Below are 25,175 nucleotides of genomic sequence, written 5' to 3' on the forward strand. Positions count from 1 at the left end.
GATATTCGTGAAAATAAATGCCTTTAGTTCTTTTTGCGCTTTACTCGAAATTTAAAATGGTGAATATTGCCGCTTTTGATTCTAGCCCAATCACATATGAACAATATTTTTCTTTACATTGGATGAATGCATGTGGCTTTGGATTCATATAAGTTTTCGCAGTTTTTATAATAAAAATAAAAAACTTTGTTGAACTAACCGAATATAAGTTTTCGCAGTTTTTATAATAAAAATAAAAAACTTTGTTGAACTAACCGAAAAATTACTTAGATTTGAAAGAATTTTCATGCGTTCCATACTATGCTTGAATTTGAAAACGCCTGTCGTAAAATAACAAAATGTATGGCGCGATAACCTCCGAAGAGATTTGCGTCGTGCTCGTCTTTATTTTTCTTACAAATTGGCGGGACAGGACCTACTTGTTTTATGCCGACTCCAAACGGCATCTGCAAGGCAGATGGGTTTTCACTGAGATCTTTTTATGGCAGAAATACACTCGGAGTGCTTGCCAAACATTGCCAAGGGGCGACCCCACTTAGAAAAATTTTCTTCTAATTGAAGAAACTTGTTTCTAACAGTACAGAAGCCGGTTTGGAAATTTCAAATAAAATTCTCACACATTCACAGCGTAAAGTCACACGCTCACAAACCCTGCGTCCGTGTGCGCCTTCATTCATGAAAGAGAAATGAAAGCGAATACCGTGACTTTCTAATTTTGAAAGCCTCGTAAAAGCCAACAAGTGGATATGAGATGACACCTTTCCAAAGCTTTAAATTATTTCAGGGGCTATATGCAATGTTGCTATGAAATAGAATAAACTCCTCACCAACAAGGGGCACGAAATCCCGTGTAATGAACCGGAAGTAGCTTTGAACAGGATTGATAATCCTAAAAGAAATACATATTTAAGACATAAATTTTATTTTTAAAAAATAGAGCATTACTCTAGGCAAGCTGGGTTTTCCAGCCTGTATAAAAGGCACGCCGCTGTTTGCATTGTTTGTGATTGAAATAATAAATAATTTACTAAATTTCCGGAATAAGTATACTAATCTATAAAATATACACATAGAAATCCGATAAAATATAATATCCTTACATCATATGCCCCAGCTTTTATTTGTGAGTAAAGACGGTGCTGATCCTCATCCCAAAAAGGCGGATATCCGACAAGTAAAATGTATAAAATGACACCTACGATTTAAAAAGAAATATATTGTTAATTTGCGTAGATATAATTATTAAATATCATATTATTATCTATATATCAATAGGCTAAGAATTTTTCCGTACAATCAATTGCCAGCTGTTTAGTATATTTAAAATGCTTAAAACCAAATAAATAATGTATGAGAGTGTTCATATGGATGAGGCCTATTTGTATTAAAAACAAATTCTTAATTTATTTATAATAAATAAATAAAGTTTGCATTAAACATCGAAAAATATCTACAAGTATCGAACTTGCTTTCGTGCACAAAAGGTCAAAACAATAATTTCTACCATAATTAAATAAATAATTATTGTTCTCGCCTTGAGCTCGAACCGATCCTGGAACGCTTTATCGATAGGCCGATAAAACAAAAATAATTTTTAATAAACCAAGAGCACATGGAAATGTCAAAAAGAAATTGACAGTAAATCCAACATTAATAGTGATTGTGTGATTGAATATGTTGGATAAAGAGGAATAGAAGTAGCAGTTTATCAGTCAAACCCACCGCCACTGTGTAGCTAAACGGTTAGCGGAGCGTGCCTAAAGCATAGTGATGACGAAAACTTAGCAACCTTCGAAATGGATCTTTCTGCGCTGCTATGGTAGGTGTTTGAAAAAGTTGCTATATAATTTAACGTTTTATATTACGTTTTATATTTTTTAAAAAGGTAGCGGACTTCCGTCCGCTTTCATATTTATTGGTTGTGATTCAACTTAAGAATAATTACAATGAATGTCTTAACTTAAAATTACACCTATAATTGGCCATACGTCACGCTGCATTTGCATGTGTGCCTTATTTCTTGTTATTGCCCAAAATCGAACTATTTCTGATTGTTGTTTACTGCGATCGTTGCTGACTGTTGTTTACTGTGCTTATTGCTGACTGTTGTTTGTTACAATTAAACCGATGATGAAGCATTTAATGAAGTTGCGCGTGCAGGCCGTTGGTAAGGGTCAGCTTGGTAAGCGGTTGCCTTAACTCTTCCCCCTTTAAGTGTGAGCGTCCTCGATCATTAGTAGAATGGCAAATTGTTAAAACTCACATATCTTGGAATATGATTTTCTTGACTTGACTGGCTAACTTCTTGATTCGTAATAGATTGTGCTGGCTTTGCTATTTCTTCTTCTACATATCGTATTTCCACGGATCGTTTCCTTAGGAAAAAAATAAGTATTATGATTATTAGGAATGCTGCCGTTGTGAAACTTCCGACAGAGAGTGTCGCTTTTTTAATAGAATTGATTTGATGCGTGTTTTTGATGTGCAGGTCTTTTAAAGCTTCTAAGGAGAGTAATTCGATGTGGTCTTTTTCTAATGGAGTTGGCTGTAGTATTGCGGGAATGGTTTCAATTGGTCTTGCTTCAACATTTTCAAATGTTTGGCCGTTTATTTTTATTGCTGCATTGTAAAATATTATCACATGCGTTCCATTGATTGGTTGAGATACTTTATCAGTTTCCACTTCGTCTTCGAACCGGTTTAGCAATATTATTCCGGGTTTGATTTCTTCTAAGGTAGGGACGTGATGACCGTTCGTTGTCGAACAAGTCGAATTTAAACTATTTATTATTCTAGCTACACATAAGTCTTTACTTAAATCTATAACACTTGTTTCTTTACAGATCGTTAGATCATTATAACTTTCACAATCATTTTTTATTCCGTACAGTGAATATTTTCCTTGTAGTATTTCATTATACTCAGTTTTTATTATAGTATTTTTTGCCCTTTTTACAGGTCGTATGATAATTCTTCTAAATATTTCTTTCAGTGTCAGCGGTGTTTTAACCATGTATAAAATTTTTATTCCTTTACTTAGTACATTTATTTCTAGTGCTTCTTCGGCACTTTTAAATGGTATTTTTTCCTTTTTCATCTTGTTAATTGGCAATTATATTTCTTCTTTGCTTAGTATTACAGAGTTCAATATATTTTCTTTTGCCCATTGGATGGCATATTTTATATTTATTAATTCTTCCTTAATTAACCTAATTCTATTTGCAAATTTATTATGACTTCCGTTACAACATTTTCTTCTTTTCTAATAGTGTTTATCATTCTATCAACTATATTAGTTATGTTATATATTCGTTTTTCAAATAGGTTATTAATTACTACTTGCTCATTATTATTTTCGTTTAGATTATTTAAATTATTGGTTATTATGTTTAAATCTTCGTGGTCGGGAGATCCGGCTATGTATTTCCATGCCGTTCCCCATATATCAATGGATTTTCTAGTTTTATAATTGATGTTAGAGGGTTTAAGTGTATTTAGGATTTCAAGGGTTTGAATGGTTTCATGTTTGAGGAGGGGATATAGGAAGTGATCGTTAGGGATTTGGTTATTTATCTCTTCATATATCCCTGTCAAAAATTGTTCGTATTTTTCTAAGTCGATGAGGTGAATAAGTCTAAATGTTCCGTCTTGTATTTTCGCTTGTCCATTGTCTATTGTAACTAGTTGGGATTTGCTGTAGTCTAGAATTCGAACGTCTGAGGAAGAGGTAGTAGTCGTAATGAGGAGAATAAGAAGTTTGTAGAGGTCCATTTTCTCTGAAAATTTAAATAGGTTTTTATTAGAGATTTGTGAATTGTTCGTCCTGATACTGTTTTAACTCTTGTCCTGTGATTTTCCAAGACTTCCTCCTTTTTATACTTTGGAGTTAGCTTGGAACCTAGTATATTGTTAATTTTAACATAGATTATTTCTCCTGTTGGAAAATCGTTCTTTTCAGGTCTGTTTTTGTTGTGGTACGAGAGATCCTGTTCTTGTTTTTTCTTGAGTAAGGCAATGTTTTCTTGCCTTTTCTGTTCTAATTGTTGTGGGTCATTGTAAAGTCTATTTCCGAAAAATATCTCTATGGGTTTGTTCTTTGTGGTTGAGTGAATCGACGAATTGTATGCCTGTACCGATTTAAATAGAAGTTCTTCGAATGTTGTTGTAGGCTGATTGCTTTTGAGGCATCTCATTATTTCTGAAAGTGTGCTGTGGAATCTTTCTACCTGACCGTTACTTGTGCTACTGTACGGTGGTGTGGTGTGGACGTTAATGGACATTTCAGCCTTAAGTAAGGATGAGATTGAGGCAGAGTTAAGAGATTTTTCGTTATCAATTACTACGAGTCTTGGCATTCCAAATGCCATCATTAGTTCTCGAATCGGATCTTTAATATGCACTATTGATCTAGAAGGTATCATTTTAACCTGGGCGTATTAAGAGAATTTATCAATTGCGGTAAGTATTAACTTTTTTTCAGTGGAATATATGTCAACGTGAACTATTTCACGTGGAGACTGAGGAATGGGGGTCGGCTGAATTTGCGGTTTTGCTGGATGCCTATCGTATTTTTGGACGCGACAAGTTAAACATTTTTTTACAAATTGTTCAATTTTCGCATACATTCTTGGAAAGTAGAATTTACGTAAAATTTGGGTTTTGTTTTCACGGCTGTTTCTGTGAGCTCGTTGATGTTCTCCGATTATGATTTGCTCCTGTTCTGTTTCTGATGTGACGTCCTGAAGTAGAGTTTGTTTGTAACGGATTTTAACATTACTAAAGTGGAGAGGAAATATTTCCTGAATTTTACCCATCAACCCTTCTGTAGTGTACAGACCGTTGACGAGGGCTGGATCTAAATATCTTTTAAATATATCAATGATGTCCTGTGTAGAAAAGTTTGGCTTTGTAATTGTATGTCTGTGGAAAGCAGGGAATGGTAACTGGAACGAGTAGCTATCCTCGTTGCCAAACATTAGAAACAATTGATTCTTAAAAGCATTTATGGGGGCTCCAGTGGCAGGAATGAGAAGGTGTGAGGAGCTTTCGCTGCTATGTTCTGTAGTTGTAAGGGTGTTATGTCAGTTTGTGGCGGTCTTGATAGTGCATCTGCAACAACGTTTGTTTTTCCGGGCTTGTACTTCATCTCATAGTTGTATTCTTCCAGGATACACTTCCATCTTTTCATTTTTCCATTGTGGTTTTTATTGCTCAATGCAAAAGTGAGTGGCTGGTGATCAGTGAAAATTACAACCTTTGGAGATCCATATAAGTAGTTTCGTAAGGAACTGAGGGCCCAAATTATTGCCAGCATTTCTTTTTCATTTGCGGCGTAATTCTTCAGTTTTATTTAGTGATCGAGATATGAAAGTTATCGGTTTCCCCGATTGTTCAAGGACGGCACCTAGAGCGTAGTTTGAAGCGTCTGTGGTGAGGTGGAATTCTTCTTTGAAATTAGGGTACGATAGTATGACTTCTTGCGATGTTAATGCTGATTTTATTTTATTGAAGGCATCAATAGCGCCGTTATCGAACACAACCGGCTTTTTGTTGGAAGAATTTTTTAAAAGCGAGGTCAGAGGTTTTGCTAGCTTAGCGTAATCTCTGATGAAGCGTCGATAATAGCCCGAGAGGCCAAGAAAAGATCTTAGGTCTTTCAATGTTCGTGGATATTGGAATTCTTGAATGGCTTTTACTTTAGCGGGATTGGTCTTTATACCTGTAGAGGATATGATAAATCCTAAAAATTCGAATTCTTGACGAAAAAATTCGCACTTGTCGAGCTGGACTTTCATGTTCGCTTTTTCTAGCGTATGAAAAATTTTTCCGACGTTTTGAAGGTGGCTTTGTTCGTCTTTGCCAAACACTATTATATCATCTATGTAGACATAACATATTTTTCCTATGTGCTCCTTCAATATATCGTCGAGTGCGCGCTGGAAAATAGAGGGTGCGTTCTTTAGTCCGAACGGAAGTTTTGTGAATTCGTACTTCCCGTTGTTAATCGAAAATACTGTCTTCTCAATGTCTGATTCCTTTAATGGAATCTGATGGAAGCCACTTTTCAGGTCGAGAACGGAAAAATATTTGTTGTTTCCAAGCTGTGAGATAACCTCATTAATTTCTGGGATTGGGTATCTGTCAGCTATTGTTTGAGTGTTAAGTTTTCTGTAATCTATTACTAGTCTATATTTTCTTTGTATGCAAATATGCATCAATTTTTTTTGGCACAACCCACACGGGTGAAGTATATGGTGAACGGGATGGTCTGATGATTCCATATTTTAGTAGATTTCCTATTTCTTTTGTTACGAAGTCTCTCATAGCAAGGGGATATGGGTAGTATCTTGTATAGACTGGGGTATCAGAGGAGGTCCTGATTTCTCCTACTACTGTAGTGGTGTATGTTAATTTTTCATCGGGCTCTGTAAAAAGATGTGGATAACGTCTAGTCAAATGGTGTATGTGTTGTTTTTGTGTAGCTGTCATATGGTCAGTTCTAATGTCAATTTTATTAACGGTTGGAGAAAGTTTTTGTCTAATTTTTATTCTTAGGCCATTACCTAATCTCAGGGTATCGTCGCGTATATTTATTGATGAACAAAGGTCCTTAAGACTGTCATTTCCTATTATTCCGTCAAAGGATTTTAATGTGGGAAGTAAGAAGAACTTCAAAGGTGTGTCATTTTTGCCAAATATATTAATGATGGTATGGTGGGTAATTGCAGCCTGTCCGGCAATAGAGTTCGCGATGAAAGGTTCGTCGTTGGGTATTTTCTTTGGGACATGACAGAGTTGGATATAATTTTTGCTCGATCCTGTATCGATCAACATTTAAAAAATTTTCCCGTTCTTCGTTCTACATTCAACGTAGGGTAACGAAGAACTTTTCATTCTAAAAAATGGATATCAATATGGTCCTGTTTTTCAGGATATGAGCATCCCTCAGCGTATTCTTGGACTGATTGTCCATTTTCTTCTGCTGTTAATGCTGTCTCGTACTCCTGTGCAGTAGGAGTCCAGTTTGGTTGATAGTATTGGTCAGTGTTGTATTGTGGATCTTGTTGGTAGTTTTGTTGGTGGTCTTGCTGGTAATCTTGCTCACCTGCCTCTACGTGGAAATTCCTCTGTTGTTTTATGGGTACTTGTTGTGAGGAGTTTGATTGTCTCTTCACACCATTATTGGCTTGTGGTCTATTCATATAATTTACCACTCTTGAATGTAGGGATTTGTCGACGTCCATTGGTTCTGGACGTGGAAGTTGAGGCTTGAAAGGGGTTTGTTGACCAAATGGTCTATTTTGTTGATTATTTTGGAAATTGTTAAAGGTAGGTTGAGGGCGATAGTGATACGCAAGGTTCTGGGCTTGCATCTGAGGTCTTGGCATGTATGCCAACTGGGGGTAAAATTCATTAACTGGCTTTTTGGGTGTTAGAGGTGGTCGGAAGTCATGGGGCTTCCTATTTGCGCTATTGCTATTCATTGCGTAATGGGAACGAAAGCTTTGGTTCTCCAATTTTAGGCACAGGTGAAGAGCTTGGGGAAGATCTACTGGCTCTCTCATACAAAGCAATCTTGGTAGATCACCTTTCAGTCCTCGTATGAAAGTGTCGAGGGCTTTATCACGGTATGTGCGGGTAAGTAAATGCATAGATTCTGCACCGACTTCCATTCATCCAAGCTTATTGAGGATAAGGGAGAGATGGGAATAAGCGCGTTGGTAGAATTCTTGAATAGTGAGGTTACCCTGCACTAGAGAGGACATTTGGTACTCGAGAGTACCTAAATCTCGCTGATCGGTGTAATGGAGAGTAAGGCATCTTGAAATAGCCTTCCAATCCAATGGTGTATTGTAAGATTCGAGAGCAATATCGGCGTTGCCCACAACTTTGTTCCTTATAACGTTAAGGATGCCGTAGTATTTTGGCGTTCCTTTTAGGGGCTCGTAGATCTGAAGGATACGATCTACGCTTTTTTTCCAGGAATTGTATTCCCCTGGATTACCTGAAAATTCGCGCAGGCATCGAATAACGTCCGGTATTTTGTCGAGTTCCGTTATGTTGTTCAAGTTGTTTTCGTCTATGGTTACGTCAGATATGTTGGAAAAGCAAGCGTTTGGGTTAAGGGCTGCTTGTACTAAATTTCGTCCTTCCTGCTTAAGGACATTGGTGACAAGTCCTGTCACTATGGTTGTTAATTGATCCATATTAAATTGACATGAAGGAGCGGCAGTTGGTTGAGAAGGTGGGTTAGGCGCATGTGCATTTAACACAGGGGATCGGATTAAACCGTTAGGGTTTGACATTATTTGGAAAAAATTTATATTATTTCAGTTTGCTATTATAAATACTATTAATATAGGGTGTTTTTTTTTTTGAATTATTATTCTCTGGAGGGTCCCTTTGGTGGTGAATCGCGGAGAATATTCGCTGTTATAAGCTAGAGGGTCCTCACGAACGTGGTGAATCGCAGCTTTGAATTATATTATTTTATGGCTGTACAAGCCAGATATTATTATAAATTGGTATATTAGATTGTAAACTAGTCTAAGCAATATTTAGTTTCCTAAAAAAATTTTGTGGTAAATCCTTATGATTCTTATTCTTTCTTTTGGGTTTTGTTTTTTTCAAGATTTCTTATGTCTGTCCTAATTTCTTTTCTCTCAATAATTGATAATAAATATTTTTTTTTTCCGCTAAAATATTCTGATATAATTTCGGTATAATTTATTTTGCCTCAATAATTGATAATTTTTTTTCACTTTAATATTTTGGTATAATTTCGATATATGTAATTTCTTTCCTTTTTTTTCAACCACTTCGATATAATTTCACTTTAGGAAAAAAAATTTTATATTGCCTAAACTAATCTTACGGTAAGCGCCTCCTGGCGGTGGGATATTGCTCTTTTTGCTGCCGCTACTCTGGTATCGCCAAATCGCACTATTGGAGACGTGCGTTCTTCCTACAGGAATCCAACGCTGGGTTCTTTGGGGCTGGCTTTTGCCTCGATATTCACGAAACTCGTTTTTTCGCGTTGGCACTTTTTGCCAAATAGTATTCGACCGAATATTTATTTTATCGGACACAATAACACCGGCCCCTTCGTTGGGCGCCAATTAACGTTTTATAATTCGTTTTATATTTTTTAAAAAGGTAGCGGACTTGCGTCCGCTTTCATATTTATTGGTTGTGCTTCAACTTAAGAATAATTACAATGAATGTCTTAACTTAAAATTACACCTATCATTGGCCATACGTCACGTTGCATTTGCATGTGTGCCCTATTTCTTGTTATTGCCCAAAATCGAACTATGGCTGATTGTTGTTTACTGCGATCGTTGCTGACTGTTGTTTACTGTGCTTATTGCTGACTGTTGTTTTTTACAATTAAACCGATGATGAAGCATTTAATGAAGTTGCGCGTGCAGGCCGTTGGTAAGGGTCAGCTTGGTAAGCGGTTGCCTTAACTTATATATTCCAAAAATAAAAATATTATAGAAAAATTAGGAAAACAATAATTATCATACAAATTATTGTTCTGGCCTTGATTCGAATCTAACCATAACAAGTAAGGAAGGTTAAATTCGGGTGTAACTGAACATTACATACTCAGTTGAGAGCTATGGTGACAACATAAGGGAAAATAACCATGTAGGAAAATGAACTGAGGATAACCCTGGAATGTGTTTGTATGACATGTGTATCAAACGAAAAGTATTAAAGAGTATTTTATGAGGGAGTGGGCCATAGTTTAATAGGTGGACGAAATTTTGGGATATCGCCATAAAGGTGGACCAGGGCTGACTCTAAAATTTATTTGTACGATATGGGTATCAAATGAAAGGTGTTAATGAGTATTTTAAAAGGGCGTGGGCTTAGTTCTATAGGTGGACGCCTTTTCCAGATATCGTCATAAAGGTGGACCAGGGGTGACCCTAGAATTTTTTTGTACGATATGGATATCAAATGAAAGGAGTTAATGAGTATTTTAAAAGGGAGTGGGCCTTACTTCTATAGGTGGACGCCTTTTCGAGATATCACCATAAAGGTGGACCAGGGGTGACCCTAGAATTATATTATAGGTGGACGAAATTTTGGGATATCGCCATAAAGGTGGACCAGGGCTGACTCTAAAATTTATTTGTATGATATGGATATCAAATGAAAGGTGTTAATGATTGTTTTAAAAGGGCGTGGGGCTTAGTTCTATAGGTGGACGCCTTTTCGAGATATCGCCATAAAGGTGGACCAGGGGTGACTCTAGAATGTGTTTGTACGATATGGGTATCAAATTAAAGGTATTAATGAGGGTTTTAAAAGGGAGTGGTGGTAGTTGTAGAGATGGTCGCCTTTTCGAGATATTGCCATAAATGTGAACCAGGGGTGACCCTAGAATGCGTTTGTACAATATGGATATCAAACGAAAGGTGTTAATGAGTAGTTTAAAAGGGCGTGGGGCTTAGTTCTATAGGTGGACGCCTTTTCGAGATATCGCCATAAAGGTGGACCAGGGGTGACTCTAGAATGTATTTGTACGATATGTGTATCAAATTAAAGGTATTAATGAGGGTTTTAAAAGGGAGTGGTGGTAGTTGTATAGGTGGTCGCCTTTTCGAGATATCGCCATAAAGGTGGACCAGGGGTGACTCTAGAATGTGTTTGTACGATATGGGTATAAAATTAAAGGTATTAATGAGGGTTTTAAAAGGGAGTAGTGGTAGTTGTATATGTGAGGGCGTTTTCCAGATATCGACCAAAATGTGAACCAGGGTGACCCAGAACGTCATCTGTCGTATACCACTAATTTATTAATATATGTAATACCACGAACAGTATTCCTGCCAAAATTTCAAGGGTTTTTTATTTCGCCCTGTAGAACTTTTTCATTTTCTTCTACTTAATATGGTAGGTGTCACACCTATTTTACAAAGATTTTTTCTAAAGTTAAATTTTACGTCAATAAACCAATCCAATTACCATGTTTCATCCCTTTTTTCGTATTTGGTGTAGAATTATGGCATTTTTTTCATTTCTCGTAATTTTCGATATCGAAAAAGTGGGCGTGGTCATAGTCGGATTTCGGCCATTTTGTACACCAATACAAAGTGAGTTCAGATAGGTACGTGAACTGTGTTTAGCAAAGATATATCGATTTTTGTTCAAGTTATCGGGTTAACGCCCGAGCGGAAGGACAGACGGTCGACTGTGTATAAAAACTGGGCGTGGCTTAAACCGATTTCGCCCTTTTTCACAGAAATAAGTTATCGTCCTAGACTCCAAGCCCCTACCAAATTTCACAAGGATTGGTAAATTTTTGTTAGACTTATGGCATTAAAAGTATCCTAGACAAATTAAATGAAAAAGGGGGGAGCCACGCCCATTTTGAAATTTTGTTTTATTTTTGTATTTTGTTGCACCATATCATTACTGGAGATGAATGTTGAAATAATTTACTTATATACTGTAAAGATATTAAATTTTTTGTTAAAATTTGACTTTAAAAAAAATTTTTTTTTAAGTGGGCGTGGTCGATCTCCGATTTCGCTAATTTTAATTAAGCATACATATAGTTATAGTAATAATGTTCCTGCCAAATTTCATCATGATATCTTCAACTGCTGCCAAATTACAGCTTGCAAAAGTTTTAAATTACCTTCTTTTAAAAGTGGGCGGTGCCACGCCCATTGTCCAAAATTTTACTAATTTTCTACTCTGCGTCAAAAGTTCAACTCACCCTCCAAGTTTCATCGCTTTATCTCTCTTTGGCAATGAATTATCGCACTTTTTCGGTTTTTCGAAATTTTCGATATCGAAAAAGTGGGCGTGGTTATAGTTCGATATCGTCCATTTTATATACCGATCTGAGATGAGTGCTCAGGAACCTACGTACCAAATTTCATGAAGATACCTCAAAATTTACTCAAGTTATCGTGTTAACGGACGGACGGACGGACGGACATGGCTCAATCAAATTTTTTTTCAATCCTGATGATTTTGATATATGGAAGTCTATATCTCTCTCGATTCCTTTATACCTGTACAACCAACCGTTATCCAATCAAAGTAAATATACTCTGTGAGCTCTGCTCAACTGAGTATACAAATATATCTAGTTTGTTCTAGAACCAAAAAACTGTTAATTTTTCAACGGCAACCGTTAAACCGTGGAGGGTGGGGCCGTGTAGTAGAAGTCCACGAAAGTGGGGAAAGCTTCTGACGGCCATTCACCTGGGAATGGCCAGAGCGATTCTTTTGCATGCGGTTCAAGCAGCTCACTACTGCCGGTCGCTTGCGGCCAAGTATCCTCTGGGTAGCCGCTAAACACCCGTTTAGCGGTGAGCTAATGTGAGAAGGCGACAACCTGGCTAGGCCACTCTGACATAATCGGTTTAAGGGCTAGCCGGGGGAGATTTCATCGGCAGCGTCTATACACCTCTAGGTGCGGCTGCAAGCGGGCGTCTGTCTTGGAGCAAGCGGCTCGCTATATAAACGTGCCAAGTAATATTTTCACCCCCGCTGAGCGGGTTGTGCGCTGGGCTTGGGACCCGCCACGTAAAACCATACTCCAATGAAATATAACAGGAAGCCTCGGATAAATACACTCTCTATTGATGACGACCATGGCAAACGTTTGAAGGACAATGAATTGAGGGCATGCACCTGGAACGTCCGCTCCCTGAATGGGATTGGTGCAGATGCCCGGCTGGTTGATGTCCTCGTCAAAGCAAAATCTGACATCACCGCCATCCAAGAAATGCGTTGGACGAAGCAAGGAAGAAAGAAGATCAAAAATTGTGACATATATTGGAGTGGCCATGCGAATAAGCGCAGTCTCGGCGTCGGATTCGTGGTGGGAGAGAGACTTTGTCGCCAAGTGCTGGCGTTCACGCCTGTGGACGAGCGTCTCGCCGCTATCCGAATAAAAGCAAAATTTTTTAATATATCATTCATCTTCGCCCATGCGCCGACAGAGGAGAAAGACGATGAGGTGAAAGACACTTTTTATGAACAATTAGAACGCACATACGAGCGCTGCCCCCGTCATGATATAAAAGTCGTGCTTGGCGACTTTAACGCCAGGGTGGGCAAAGAAGGTGTTTTTGGCCCTACAGTCGGAAAGTTCAGCCTACACAATGAAACTTCTACTAACGGACTGAGGCTGATTGACTTTGCCGGTGCTCGAAACATGGTCATATCAAGCACGAGGTTCATGCATAAAAAGATACATCAAGCTGCATGGCTGTCTCCTGATCGAAATACTCGCAATCAGATCGATCACGTTATAATAGACGGACGGCATGCCTCCAGTGTTTTAGATGTGCGCACGATCCGAGGACCTAACATCGATTCGGACCATTATCTCGTTGCAGCCAAAATACGCACCCGCCTCAACGCGGCTAAAAACAAGGAACAAAAAAACAAGGAAAGCTAGACGTCGAAAAGCTTCAATCACAACAGACTGCCAATGATTTCGCACCTCGATTCTCACACCTGCTCTCTGAGGGCACAACTCATCCTGAAGGAATACAGGAGCAGTGGGAGCATATCTCCAAAGCACTTCGTACTGCCGCCGAGGAAAAAATTGGTTACCGGCGGCCACGAAAAAACAACTGGTATGATGAAGAATGCCGCGTTGCAACCGAAAGAAAAGACGCTGCCTACAGGGCTACGTTAAAAGCGAGCGCGACAAGAGGAGTGTGTGAACGCTATCGTGAGTTGAAAAGGGAAGCGAGACGCCTTTTCAGGAAGAAAAAAGCAGAAGCAGAAAGGCATGAGTGCGAGGAGCTTGAGCTGCTAGCCACCAGGAATAACGCCCGAAAATTCTACCAAAAAATACGGCGACAGACGGAAGGTTTTAAGACCGGGGCAAACTCCTGTAGGAATGAAAACGGCGGCCTTGTAACTGATGTCCAGAGAGTGCTTAGATTATGGAGGGAACACTTCTCTGCTCTCCTAAATGGAGGCAGCAATTCACCGCGCAGAGATGAAGAACCCGATCCCGCAATCGATGATGATGGAATATATGTCCCCTCGCCCGATTATGACGAAGTTAGAATAGCAATAACCAGATTGAAAAACAACAAGGCCGTGGGCGCTGATGGATTGCCTGCGGAGCTATTCAAGTTCGGCGGCGAGGAGTTGGTAAGGCGCATGCAACAGCTTCTTAGCAAAATATGGGCGGACGAAAGCATGCCCGACGGTTGGAATCTAAGTGTTCTTTGCCCAGTCCACAAGAAGGGGGGTACTGCAAAATGCACCAACTATCGTGGAATCAGCCTTCTTAATATCGCATATAAGGTCCTTTCAAGTGTATTGTGCGAAAGAATGAAGCCCACCGTGAACCGGCTGATTGGACTTTATCAGTGCGGCTTCAGACCTGGTAAATCTACCATCGACCAGATTTTCACAATGCGCCAAATCTTGGAAAAAACCCGTGAAAAGAGAATCGACACACATCACCTCTTCGTCGACTTTAAAGCCGCCTTCGACAGCACGAAAAGGAGCTGCCTATATGCCGCTATGTCTGAATTTGGTTTCCCCGCAAAACTTATACGGCTGTGCAAAATGACGTTGAGCAACACCATCAGCTCAGTCAGAATTGGGAAGGACCTCTCCGAGCCGTTCGAAACTAAACGAGGTTTCAGACAGGGTGACCCCCTATCGTGCGATTTCTTTAATTTGATGCTGGAGAAAATTATACTAGCTGCCGAACTTAACCGCACTGGAACAATATACTATAAAAGCGTGCAATTACTGGCATATGCTGATGACATTGATATCATCGGCCTAAACACCCGCGCTGTTAGTTCTGCTTACTCCAAGCTGGAAAAAGAAGCGGTAAAGATGGGTTTGATGGTGAATGAGGGCAAAACGAAGTACCTGCTGTCATCGAGCAAAGAGTCAGCGCATATGCGCCTTGGCAACCACGCTACTGTTGGCAGCCATAATTTCGAAATAGTAAAAGACTTCGTTTATTTGGGAACCAGCATCAACACTAGCAACAACATCAGCACTGAAATCCAGCGAAGAATCAATCTTGCCAATAAATGCTACTTTGGACTAGGTAGGCAATTGAAAAGTAAAGTCCTCTCTCGGCGAACGAATATCATACTCTACAAGTTACTTATCGTACCCATCCTGCTATATGGGGCAGAAGCATGGACCATGACAACAGCAGATGAAGCGGCTTTGGGAGTATTCGAGAGAAAAGTTCTTTGAAAGATTTATGGACCTCTACGCGTTGGCGATGGCGAGTACCGAAGAAGATTTAATGATGAGCTGTACGAGCTATACGCAGACATCAACATAGCGAATTAAAACGCAGCGGCTGCGCTGGCTAGGCCATGTTGTGCGAATGAAAGATGATGCTCCGGCCAAGAAAGTGTTCCTATCGGAACCCGCGTATGGAAGCAGAGGTAGAGGGCGGTCCCCACTCCGTTGGAAGGACCAGGTGGAAAACGATTTAAACTCCCTTGGTGTGACCAATTGGCGCCGGTTGGCGGAGCGAAGGAGCGACTGGCGCGCCTTGTTGGACGGCCATAACCGTTTAGATGGTTAAGCGCCAATTAAGTAAGTAACCGTTAAACCGACCAAAAATACCTCATTGTGGTTCAAAAATAAAAGAAAATTCGACCGGTGCGGACGTGTTTATTTTTGCTCCGCAGTTTTGTGTGTACCTATTCCTGGTTATCTTTACGTTTTTTTTTCCAAAGTGGATCTGGGAATGGTCATTTAATCCTCAATTAATAAATGATTTGAGTTAGTGACTGGAATCTTGTTCCAAAGTATATGCATACTATAATTTATATACAAATGCAAAAATAATTAATATTTGCTTATCATTCAATTTTCTACTATGCCATGTGTGTGTGGTCAAAAGGTTGATCGTGGTCAGCCGAAAGTATGTTGTGCGAAGTGCAATGACCTCTTCCACTTAAAGTGTGTGAACATATCATCGACTGATCTCGAAGTTCTTCTCGCATCAAACAAAAATGTTTTCTGTAAATCTTGTACGGCAGAGCGGCGTGTCTCTATACGTAGTCCGCCACCAAACTCTCTCTCTAGTGCCGTAAACAGTATCGGTAACAATATGAGTGCAAGTGAAAATATAAGTAACCAACAACTACTTTTGCTTGACTTTTCTAAAAATGTTGAGGCGTTACGCGCTGAAAATGCTCTCATTCTCACTACAATGAATGCATTAAAAGACGATAACATTAAACTTTCGCAAAAGTAAGATGCTCTATTTGCCGAAGTTCGCTCTCTAAAATCTTCGATTGTTGATAAAACCTCAGAAATCTCTACTTTATCATTGGAACTAAAGAATGTGCATAGTGTTGTTGCTGCTTTTGCCAATGGGCAAAAATCAACTCGTGATGGTTCTTTACAAAAAGATGATAATAAAGAATTGACTGAAAAAACAAAGAAGTCAACCAATAACAACAAAGACAATAAATCTGGTGCGAGTGCAAAATCAATGCAGGCTGAAATGTCCAAAAAAACAAAGCATCCAAGCACTAAAAACAAAGACAATGACATGCTCTCGAGTGCAAAAACAACGCAGCCTGTAAATAAATCGGCGACTAAAAATGTCTCGGCCTCTAAAGCTAAACAATTAGCTAATATAGCTAAACAAAATGCAAATACCAGTTCGGCTGCAACAACAAATCAGCCTCCTCTAATTGATTTGTCTTTGACAAACGCAACCAGTAATGACTGTCAATCGCCTGCCATGGAAAGTAATAACACTATGACTGCAAAGAATGTAATGCAGTTGAAGTCTGCCAGTAAAACTGTGCCTACTTATGCTGACGTCACTATTATGGAGAAAGGTAATAATAAACAATCTGCATCTGATGACGTTGCTTCTGCCAGTGAAACCGTGCCTACTTGTGCTGGGGTCACTATTCTGGATAAAGACAACAATAAGCAATCTGCATCTGATGACGCCACTTCTGAAATTAAGACAAACAAATCCAAGAAGGCTGCTACTATCGTTGAAGGCAGTAATGTAAATGCTGATCTTAATCTAGCTGTTCGCCTAAAATGGTTGCATTTATCCTCATTCAAGCCGTCAGTTAATGCAAGTGATATCATCAGTTATGTATCAAAAAATGCGAATATTTCGCCATCTCTTATTCATTGTTATAAGTTAGTAAAAAAAAAACACGGATTCTAGCTCGTTAGTGAGATGAAATTTTAAACTTGGGGTCTCGACTTCAATCTATAGTAAATTACTAGACTCTTCTATATGGCCAACCGATGTTAAAGTAAAGCCGTTTCGTTTTTTCAAAAGGGCAAAGGCCAAACGCTCAACCCCTAGTAAATAATCCGCAAAATTGAATTTTTAATAATATAAATATTTACTACCAAAATATCTCTGGGATTAGAACTAAAGCTAAGGATATTTTCTCAGTAACTTCGCGCTGTGAATATGATGTGTATGTCATAGTTGAGACCTGGCTCAACAATGATTTCTTCAACGCAGAATTTTTTGATACTACTTTGTTTCATACCTATCGTAAGGATAGGGATCCAATCAAAACGGGATGCCAAAGAGGTGGCGGGGTACTAATTGCCGTAAGACGTACCCTCCTTTCTTCTTTCGTTCAGCTCCCCAATACTGACTCGCTACTGGACCAAATGTGTGTCTCTATTTGTGGGCTGTTTGGAAAGCTGTTTGTTTGTGTTTCGTATATTCCGCCTTGTAGCAATGAGTCTCTGTACTGCGCGCATGTGAATAATATTTTTGAAGTTTACGAAAAAAATTTAAACAGTCATTTTTGCGTTTTGGGTGATTTTAATATGAACAGGGTTGTTTGGTCAAAATTGCTAAATGACAATCTATTAACACCTATGAATGTCAATCATCAACATGAAATATATTTTTTAGATACTCTTTTTAGTGCCAACTTTGTTCAGATTAATTCATTTTTGAACCAGCTAAATAACCTACTGGATCTTATTTTGCTCAATGAAAATTTAATTTCTCACTTATCTGAGTGTCAATTTCCTATCTGCAAATCGGACATGCATCACGTACCTTTATCTTTATTATTAGAATTCATTGAATTTGTACCTAACAACAATATCACTCAAAATATTCCCTCCTACAACTTCAATGATGCAAATTTTGATGCACTCAATTCGAGTATTGCTGGAAATGGTATCAAAAAGTTTCATAAATTTTGTTTTATTTTTATAAAAGCGGTATTCATATATAAATTGACATGCATCGTGAAATGCCAAAATTTTGTGCCTACTGCTATTTTCATGCTCAAGAAAAATGCAAAATTTTTCTTGAATGTTTGCTTTTGATCTGCATACAGCGCTTAATGATACCAAAATATAAGCTTTCGAATTCAAAATATTTTCGAAAGTACGTATGTACTCTGTTTTTAAATACTTTTTATACTCAGTTGAGCAGAGCTCACAGAGTATATTAACTTTGATTGGATAACGGTTGGTTGTACAGGTATAAAGGAATCGAGATAGATATAGACTTCCATATATCAAAATCATCAGTATCGAAATAAAATTTGATTGAGCCATGTCCGTCCGTCCGTCCGTCTGTCCGTTAACGCGATAACTTGAGTAAATTTTGAGCTATCTTGATGAAATTTGGTATGTAGATTCCTGGGCACTCATCTCAGATCGCTATTTAAAATGAACGATATCGGACTATAACCACGCCCACTTTTTCGATATCGAAAATTTCGAAAAACATAAAAAATGCGATAATTCATTGCCAAAGGCGGTTAAAGCGATGAAACTTGGTAGATGAGTTGACGTTATGACGCAGAATAGAAAATTAGTAAGATTTTGGACAATGGGCGTGGCACCGCCCTGTTTTACAAGAAGGTAATTAAAAAGTTTTGCAAGCTTTAATTTGGCAGTCGTTGACGATATCATGATGAAATTTGGCAGGAACGTTACTACTATTACTATATATGTGCTAAATAAAAATTTGCCAAATTGGATGAGGAACACGCCCACTTTTTAAAAAAAAAATTTTTAAAATTCAAATTTTAACAAAAAATTTAATATCTTTACTCTATATAAGTAAATTAAGTCAAACTTCAACTCCAGTAATGATAAGATGCAACAAAATACAAAAATAAAAGAAAATTTCAAAATGGGCGTGGCTCCGCCCATTTTCATTTAGTTTGTCTAGAATACTTTTAATGCCATAAGTCGAACAAAAATTTACCAATCCTTCTCAAATTTGGTAGGGGCATAGATTCTAAGACTGTAACTTTTCTCTTTGAAAATGTGTGAAAGCCACGCCCAGTTTTTATACACAGACCACCGTCTGTCCTTCCGCTCGGCCGTTAACACAATAACTTGAGCAAAAACCGATATATCTTTACTAAACTTAGCCCACGTACTTATTTGAACTCACTTTATCTTGGTATAAAATGATCTGGGTGAAAAAAGAAATTCATTTAGCCATGTCCGTCCGTCCGTCCGTCCGTCTGTAAACACGATAACTTGAGTAAATTTTGAGGTATCTTGATGAAATTTGGTATGTGGGTTCCTGGGCGCTCATCCTAGATCGCTGATTAAAATGAACGAAATCGGACTACAACCACGCCAACTTTTTCGATATCGAAAATTTCGAAAAACGGAAAAAGTGCGATAATTCATTACCAAATACGGATAAAGGGATGAAACTTGGTAGGTGCGTTGACCTGATGACGCAAAATATAAAATTAGAAAAATGTTGGTCAATGGGCGTGGCACCGCCCACTTTTAAAAGAAGGTAATTTAAAAGTTTTGCAAGCTGTAATTTGGAAGTCGTTGAAGATATCATGATGAAATTTGGTAAGCAGGTTTCCCCTATTACTATATGTGGTGCTATAGAGGGCCTCACAAAATTGGTCTTCCTCGGAACTGGAGGGAGTTCTTGGAATTGTTTCTGTTCCCAGCACCTCTTGAGCAGGCTGCTGAGAGCCGGTTCTGTGGCCTCACTTACTAGAGTGGTGAAGGTAGATACTAGTTCCCGGACTGGTCCGCTGAGTACCCATCCGAATATCGTGTTTTGGGCTATAAAGTTTTCTTGGGGGTTCCTTTATAATCCTTCCAGTAGGATTTGGGGGATAATATCGGTCAATAACCATATCAAGCGCTGTCTTGTTCGTGAAATAGATGCGCTGGCCCTTTTCAATATCGATAGCTAAATGAATAATTACTGGATCCCGCTCATGAATTTGGAAACCGAAGATATGCCAGACAGCTTCATTGGAGCTTATATAACGGCCAATTAGGTAATTTCATCATTTTAATTCAATAGAGAACTTGTATACTAGTATTTTCATTTCGAAATGCAGCCATATCACTTCCTTTATTCACATACTTGCAGATATATTTTATACTCTTCACAGAACTGCAGAACTCTACATTAATATTACCACTGAATGTTTTGCTCAACAGAAGTCAATATGGATGAACGTTTGTAAATGTCTCTTTCTATGTTTCCGATAATTTTGGGAATGATTGTCCGCCATTATCTGTACTTCTTCGAAGATATACTAGATATCCATCACCATTTGTGACCGCATCGTTGGAGAAATCTTCCGGAAAGCGCTTCGTACATTTACCATTTACCGTGCAAGGTTTTGAACGATTTAGGTCTCCACACGGGCAATGGGTTATGTTCGTAGTAATAATATCAAACAGCAATTTATCAGTCGACGGATCTGGAATTTCTGCAGAAATTAATATATCGAACCAGATCAAAATTTGGGCATGTGGTAATCCTCGCTTCTACCACTCAAACGAATACATCCAACATCATGTGCAGCCAAATATATTCAATTTTGTATGAAATTGATCAAAGACTTTAACTTTTATTTAAACACACGCCTTGTAATGTCATGACGATGTTATTTGTTTAGGCTCTATTATAATATATACTTAAATTAATTTTAGATTTAATAAAAATAAAAAATTAAATAATTATTTCTTCAAACTGGATCTAGGTCAATAAATTAAAGAAGTTGTTGTTGTTTTTGTTCCAATATATTTCGATCTCCAACGGAGATCGTCATCGGGGAGTACAATAATAAATAAATAAATAAACACTTTATTTTACACAATTTATCACAGGCAAATGTATATATATATATGTATGTATAAACATATTAGTATTACGGCAAACATGCGTACATGAGTTCAGATGTTAGGTGGGCAGCGTCTAATCAGTTCGAGATGCTGTTTTGAACTGATTTTCGCTAGTCAAGTAAGTGGCAGTAGATGTGTGCACACATTTCAGAATCTTTCTTGTAGTTCAATCTTTTGTTCTCGTCCGTGTCTATTATGTGGAGCATCTCCAAAGTAAATCGTTTGTTGTAATGCTGTTCTTGCTATAGTATGCTCTCAGCGTCAAAGTCTGGTTTATGTCCGCTCTCCGCACTGTGGGCCGCAAGTGCTTTTTTATGTGTATTGCTTGATTGTAAACATTTGATGTCGGATTGGTGCCTTCTATTCTTGTTTTTAACTCATTTTTCGTTGTGCCAAGATATTCTTTCATACAAGTGTTATTACCGTTTCCTGCACATGGTATATTGTATAAAATATTGTTTTTCTCCATCGTTTCTAATTTACTTTTCATATCTTTGAAAAATACTTGATTTGTGTACACCGGTTTGTGTGCTATTCCGATTCTTTCTTTATCATAAATATTTGAGCATTGTAATCTTTCGGAAAAGCCAGGTATATATATAATAGATTTATATGTGATCGCTTTTTTACCTTCGATTTTTGATTTAGTACCCTTATGATGCGTGTTTATCAACCTACTTATTACACCGGACGGGAGATCGTTCATCTTGAGAATGAGCTCGTTACGTTTTTTATTCTCAGGGTGAAAAATTGAATCACTATTATCTAATACTTGCCGGATAAAATTTTCCGCTGTATTAAAAGTCATATTTTTCGGATGTTTAGATAAATTATTTATAATAAGTCCTGAAGATGTAGGCTTCTGGTACCAATCTGCTTTAATGTTATTGCTGATTTTACATACCAAGGAATCTAAAAATGGTAATTTCTCCCATCTTGAATTGTATGTCTTTGTGGTATGAATTTAGCAAATCTAAGGTTTCGTCCAGTTTATCCTCCTTTCCTAATGCAAACATATCGTCTTCGTATTTTTATAAGTAGCCTCGTGTTGTTTACTACTTTTCCTAAAATTTCTTCCATTACAATGTCGGCGACAATCGGTGATGCCGGAGATCCCATTGGAAGACACTTTAATTGTGTATATATTCGTTCCTCGTACTTAAAATATCTATTTTCACAAATACAAAACGTCACTATTTCCATACAAAGATTTTTTGGCATATCCGCATATTGTTTAATCTCCTCCATTTCGCCCGAATTGTCTGTATAGCCAAGTCTGTTCGTATACTTGGAAATAGTGATATAACATCAAACGATACAAAACGCTCATCATCACATATATAGTTTTCATTGATTTTGTCCTTAAATTCTATTGCACTTTTAAGATTGAACACCGATTCCATCGTCAAGTTTTCAAAATATTAGTCAAGTACTTACATAAATTATAGGACGGAGCATTTATCATGGAACAAATGGATCTTAATGGCATATTTTCCATGTGAACTCTTGGTAAACCATACATTCGGGGTGGAATAGCTGTGTGCCTGGTCATTTTATATTTTTCTGTTTTTGTTATAAGACCTAATTTATGTAATTTTTCTGCTAATTGGTTGTTTTTGGTCTGTAATCTTAGTGTCGGATCTTGGCGTAAAATTCGATATACTGACATATCATTCAATATGTTGTCCATTCTTAACCTATAATCTGTTTTCTCCATAGCTACGGTCACGTTTCCCTTGTCTACATTTAAAATTACAATTTCTTTATTTTTGTTCAGAAATTTTCGCGTTCGCTTCACTGTATCTTTGATGGCCATATATGTTTTTTCACCTCTTCGCTTTGTCAACGACTCTTTGATAAGCAATAATATTTTCGTTCTCGCGGATTCCTGCTCTTCTTTGTTCTCTACTCTCTGTACCAATTCCTCACCATCCGCAATGCATTTAAAAAGCGGGAATTTTTCTTTTGTTATTGGTAAACCAAACTTTGGTCCTTTTGCTAGCAGCGCCTCTACATCAGGTGTGAATTCTGTATTTGTTTTGTTTACCAACCAATGTTTGTTGTTGTTGGTTCCTAATATTTGTGCATTTCTCTCGTCTCGCAGTTTTTCAAACTTTAATTTTTGTGTGTTTTACATTTTGCAGCTTTTTTACGTGTAAGCCGCTGTTCGCTTTCAAATAAAGCTGTAACGTCATCCTTTACCATATATTGGCTTAGCTTCTCCTTTGTATACATAATTCGTTTTTCCTTTTCCTCTAGAATCTGATGTTTATATTTTATTAGTGTGCTTAGTATTTTACTGTGAAATAAGTGTACATGTCTGCCCAGTGTGTGTTTGGTATGTTTCGGTATATAGTTATCGACGGTAAATATGTACACTCAGAAAAAACTTCAATGAAACGGCACTTAAGAAATTTTTTCCTCTTCGCGTGGCCAAAATTTCTTCAAAATGAGGAAAAAGTCCTCAATTTTAAGAATTTTTCCTTATTTTCAAGAAATTTGGCCATACGAATGAGGAAAAAATTTCTTAAGTGCCATTTCATTCCCATTTTTCTTCAATCGGGAGACATTTTTTTCTGAGTGTAGTCAAGTTTGGTCGTATTTTGAATAAACTTAGGCATCATTTTGGATTTTCTGCACTGTAATAAAAACACAATACTAGACCGTAGCTTGGCTATCTGTAGGGATTGTGTGTTAAACCCGTTAATGCGATTTCTTATTGTGTTGTTGTAGTTGCTCTTGAGCTTGGCGTAAACCATCTTCGTTGAGTGTCTGCCCTTTTCAAGGATATGAAAAGTAAATTAGAAACGATGGAGAAAAACAGTATTGTATACAAGATACCATACGCAGGAGACAGAAATAACATTTGTACGAAAGAATATGTTGGCACAACGAAAAATAAGTTAAAAACAAGAATAGCAGGGCACCGATCCGACAACAAATGTTTACAGTCAAGCAATGCACATAAAACAGGACTTGCGGCCCACTGTGCGGAGAGCGGACATAAACCAGACTTTGACGCTGTGAGCAAAATACAGCAAAAACAGCATTACAACAAACGATTTACTTTGGAGATGCTCCACATAATAGACACGGACGAGAACAAAAGATTGAACTACAAAGAAAGATTCTTAAATGTGTGCACACATCTACCGCCACTTACTTGACTCGCGAAAATCAGTTCAAAACAGCATCTCGAACTGATTAGACGCTGCCCACCTAATATCTGAACTCATGTACGTATGTGTGCAGTAATACTAATATGTTTATACATACATATATATATATTTGCTTGTGATAAATTGTGTTAAATAAAGTGTTTATTTATTTATTTATTATTGTAGTCTCCGATGACGATCTCCTTTGGAGATCGAAATATTTTGGAACAAAAACAACAACAACTTGTTTAATCTATTGACCTAGAGCCAGTTTGAAGAAATATTTGCTAAATTTAAAGGTCGCCAAAAATCAAAATTTGTTAAAAAATAAAATAATAATAAATTAACTACAATAGAAATAAAAATAAAATTGTGTATATAACGAAAGCTTTCGTACATTCTATGAAATCTTTCGTAGTTTGAGCAACGACAGACTTTGTAGAATGTACGAAAGTGCTTTCGTACATATTACGAAATAATGAGACATCAAGCACCGGCTAAGCAACATCAAAACTTAAAAAAAAATTCTAAGCAGGGCCGCCCCTCGGCAGTGGTCATGGCGTGATGTACTCCCGAGGATATTTACGCCGAGCTTCTTCTCCGCATTTCATCGTGCTTATTTTAATAACATATGTACATGTTTTATTCTGACTCCGAACGGCACTGCTAAGCATGTGAATTTCCACTGAGAAGTTTCTCATTTAGAAAAACGGTTTCTAAAGTATTTTGATGTCACTTCTACCGCGATTTGAACCCAGGTCGTTTTCATGGTAAGACGAGGACTAAGGTTGCGTAAATCAGCGTGGTGTTGAGTTATTGAGTTGATACCGAGCCCGGTGTCACTGCAGTTTACACACTGTTTCGTAATACCATGGCGCAATGACGCCAATA

The 25,175-nt window shown here is 37.8% G+C and overlaps 1 protein-coding gene across 10 annotated transcripts in view; it reads right to left on the reverse strand.

The window, feature by feature from the left end:
• Positions 1-25,175, reverse strand: part of CaMKII (Calcium/calmodulin-dependent protein kinase II) — a 3,892,153-nt gene that overhangs the window by 1,433,041 nt on the left and 2,433,937 nt on the right. For all 10 annotated transcript variants that reach the window (XM_067758430.1, XM_067758431.1, XM_067758435.1 and 7 more), the window contains one exon: positions 1,101-1,195. In XM_067758430.1, the coding sequence (XP_067614531.1) occupies positions 1,101-1,195 (95 nt within the window). The remainder of the gene's footprint in view (positions 1-1,100; positions 1,196-25,175) is intronic.

Source organism: Eurosta solidaginis, chromosome X (assembly GCF_040869045.1).
Source record: "Eurosta solidaginis isolate ZX-2024a chromosome X, ASM4086904v1, whole genome shotgun sequence".
Classification (NCBI taxonomy): Eukaryota; Metazoa; Arthropoda; class Insecta; order Diptera; family Tephritidae; genus Eurosta; species Eurosta solidaginis.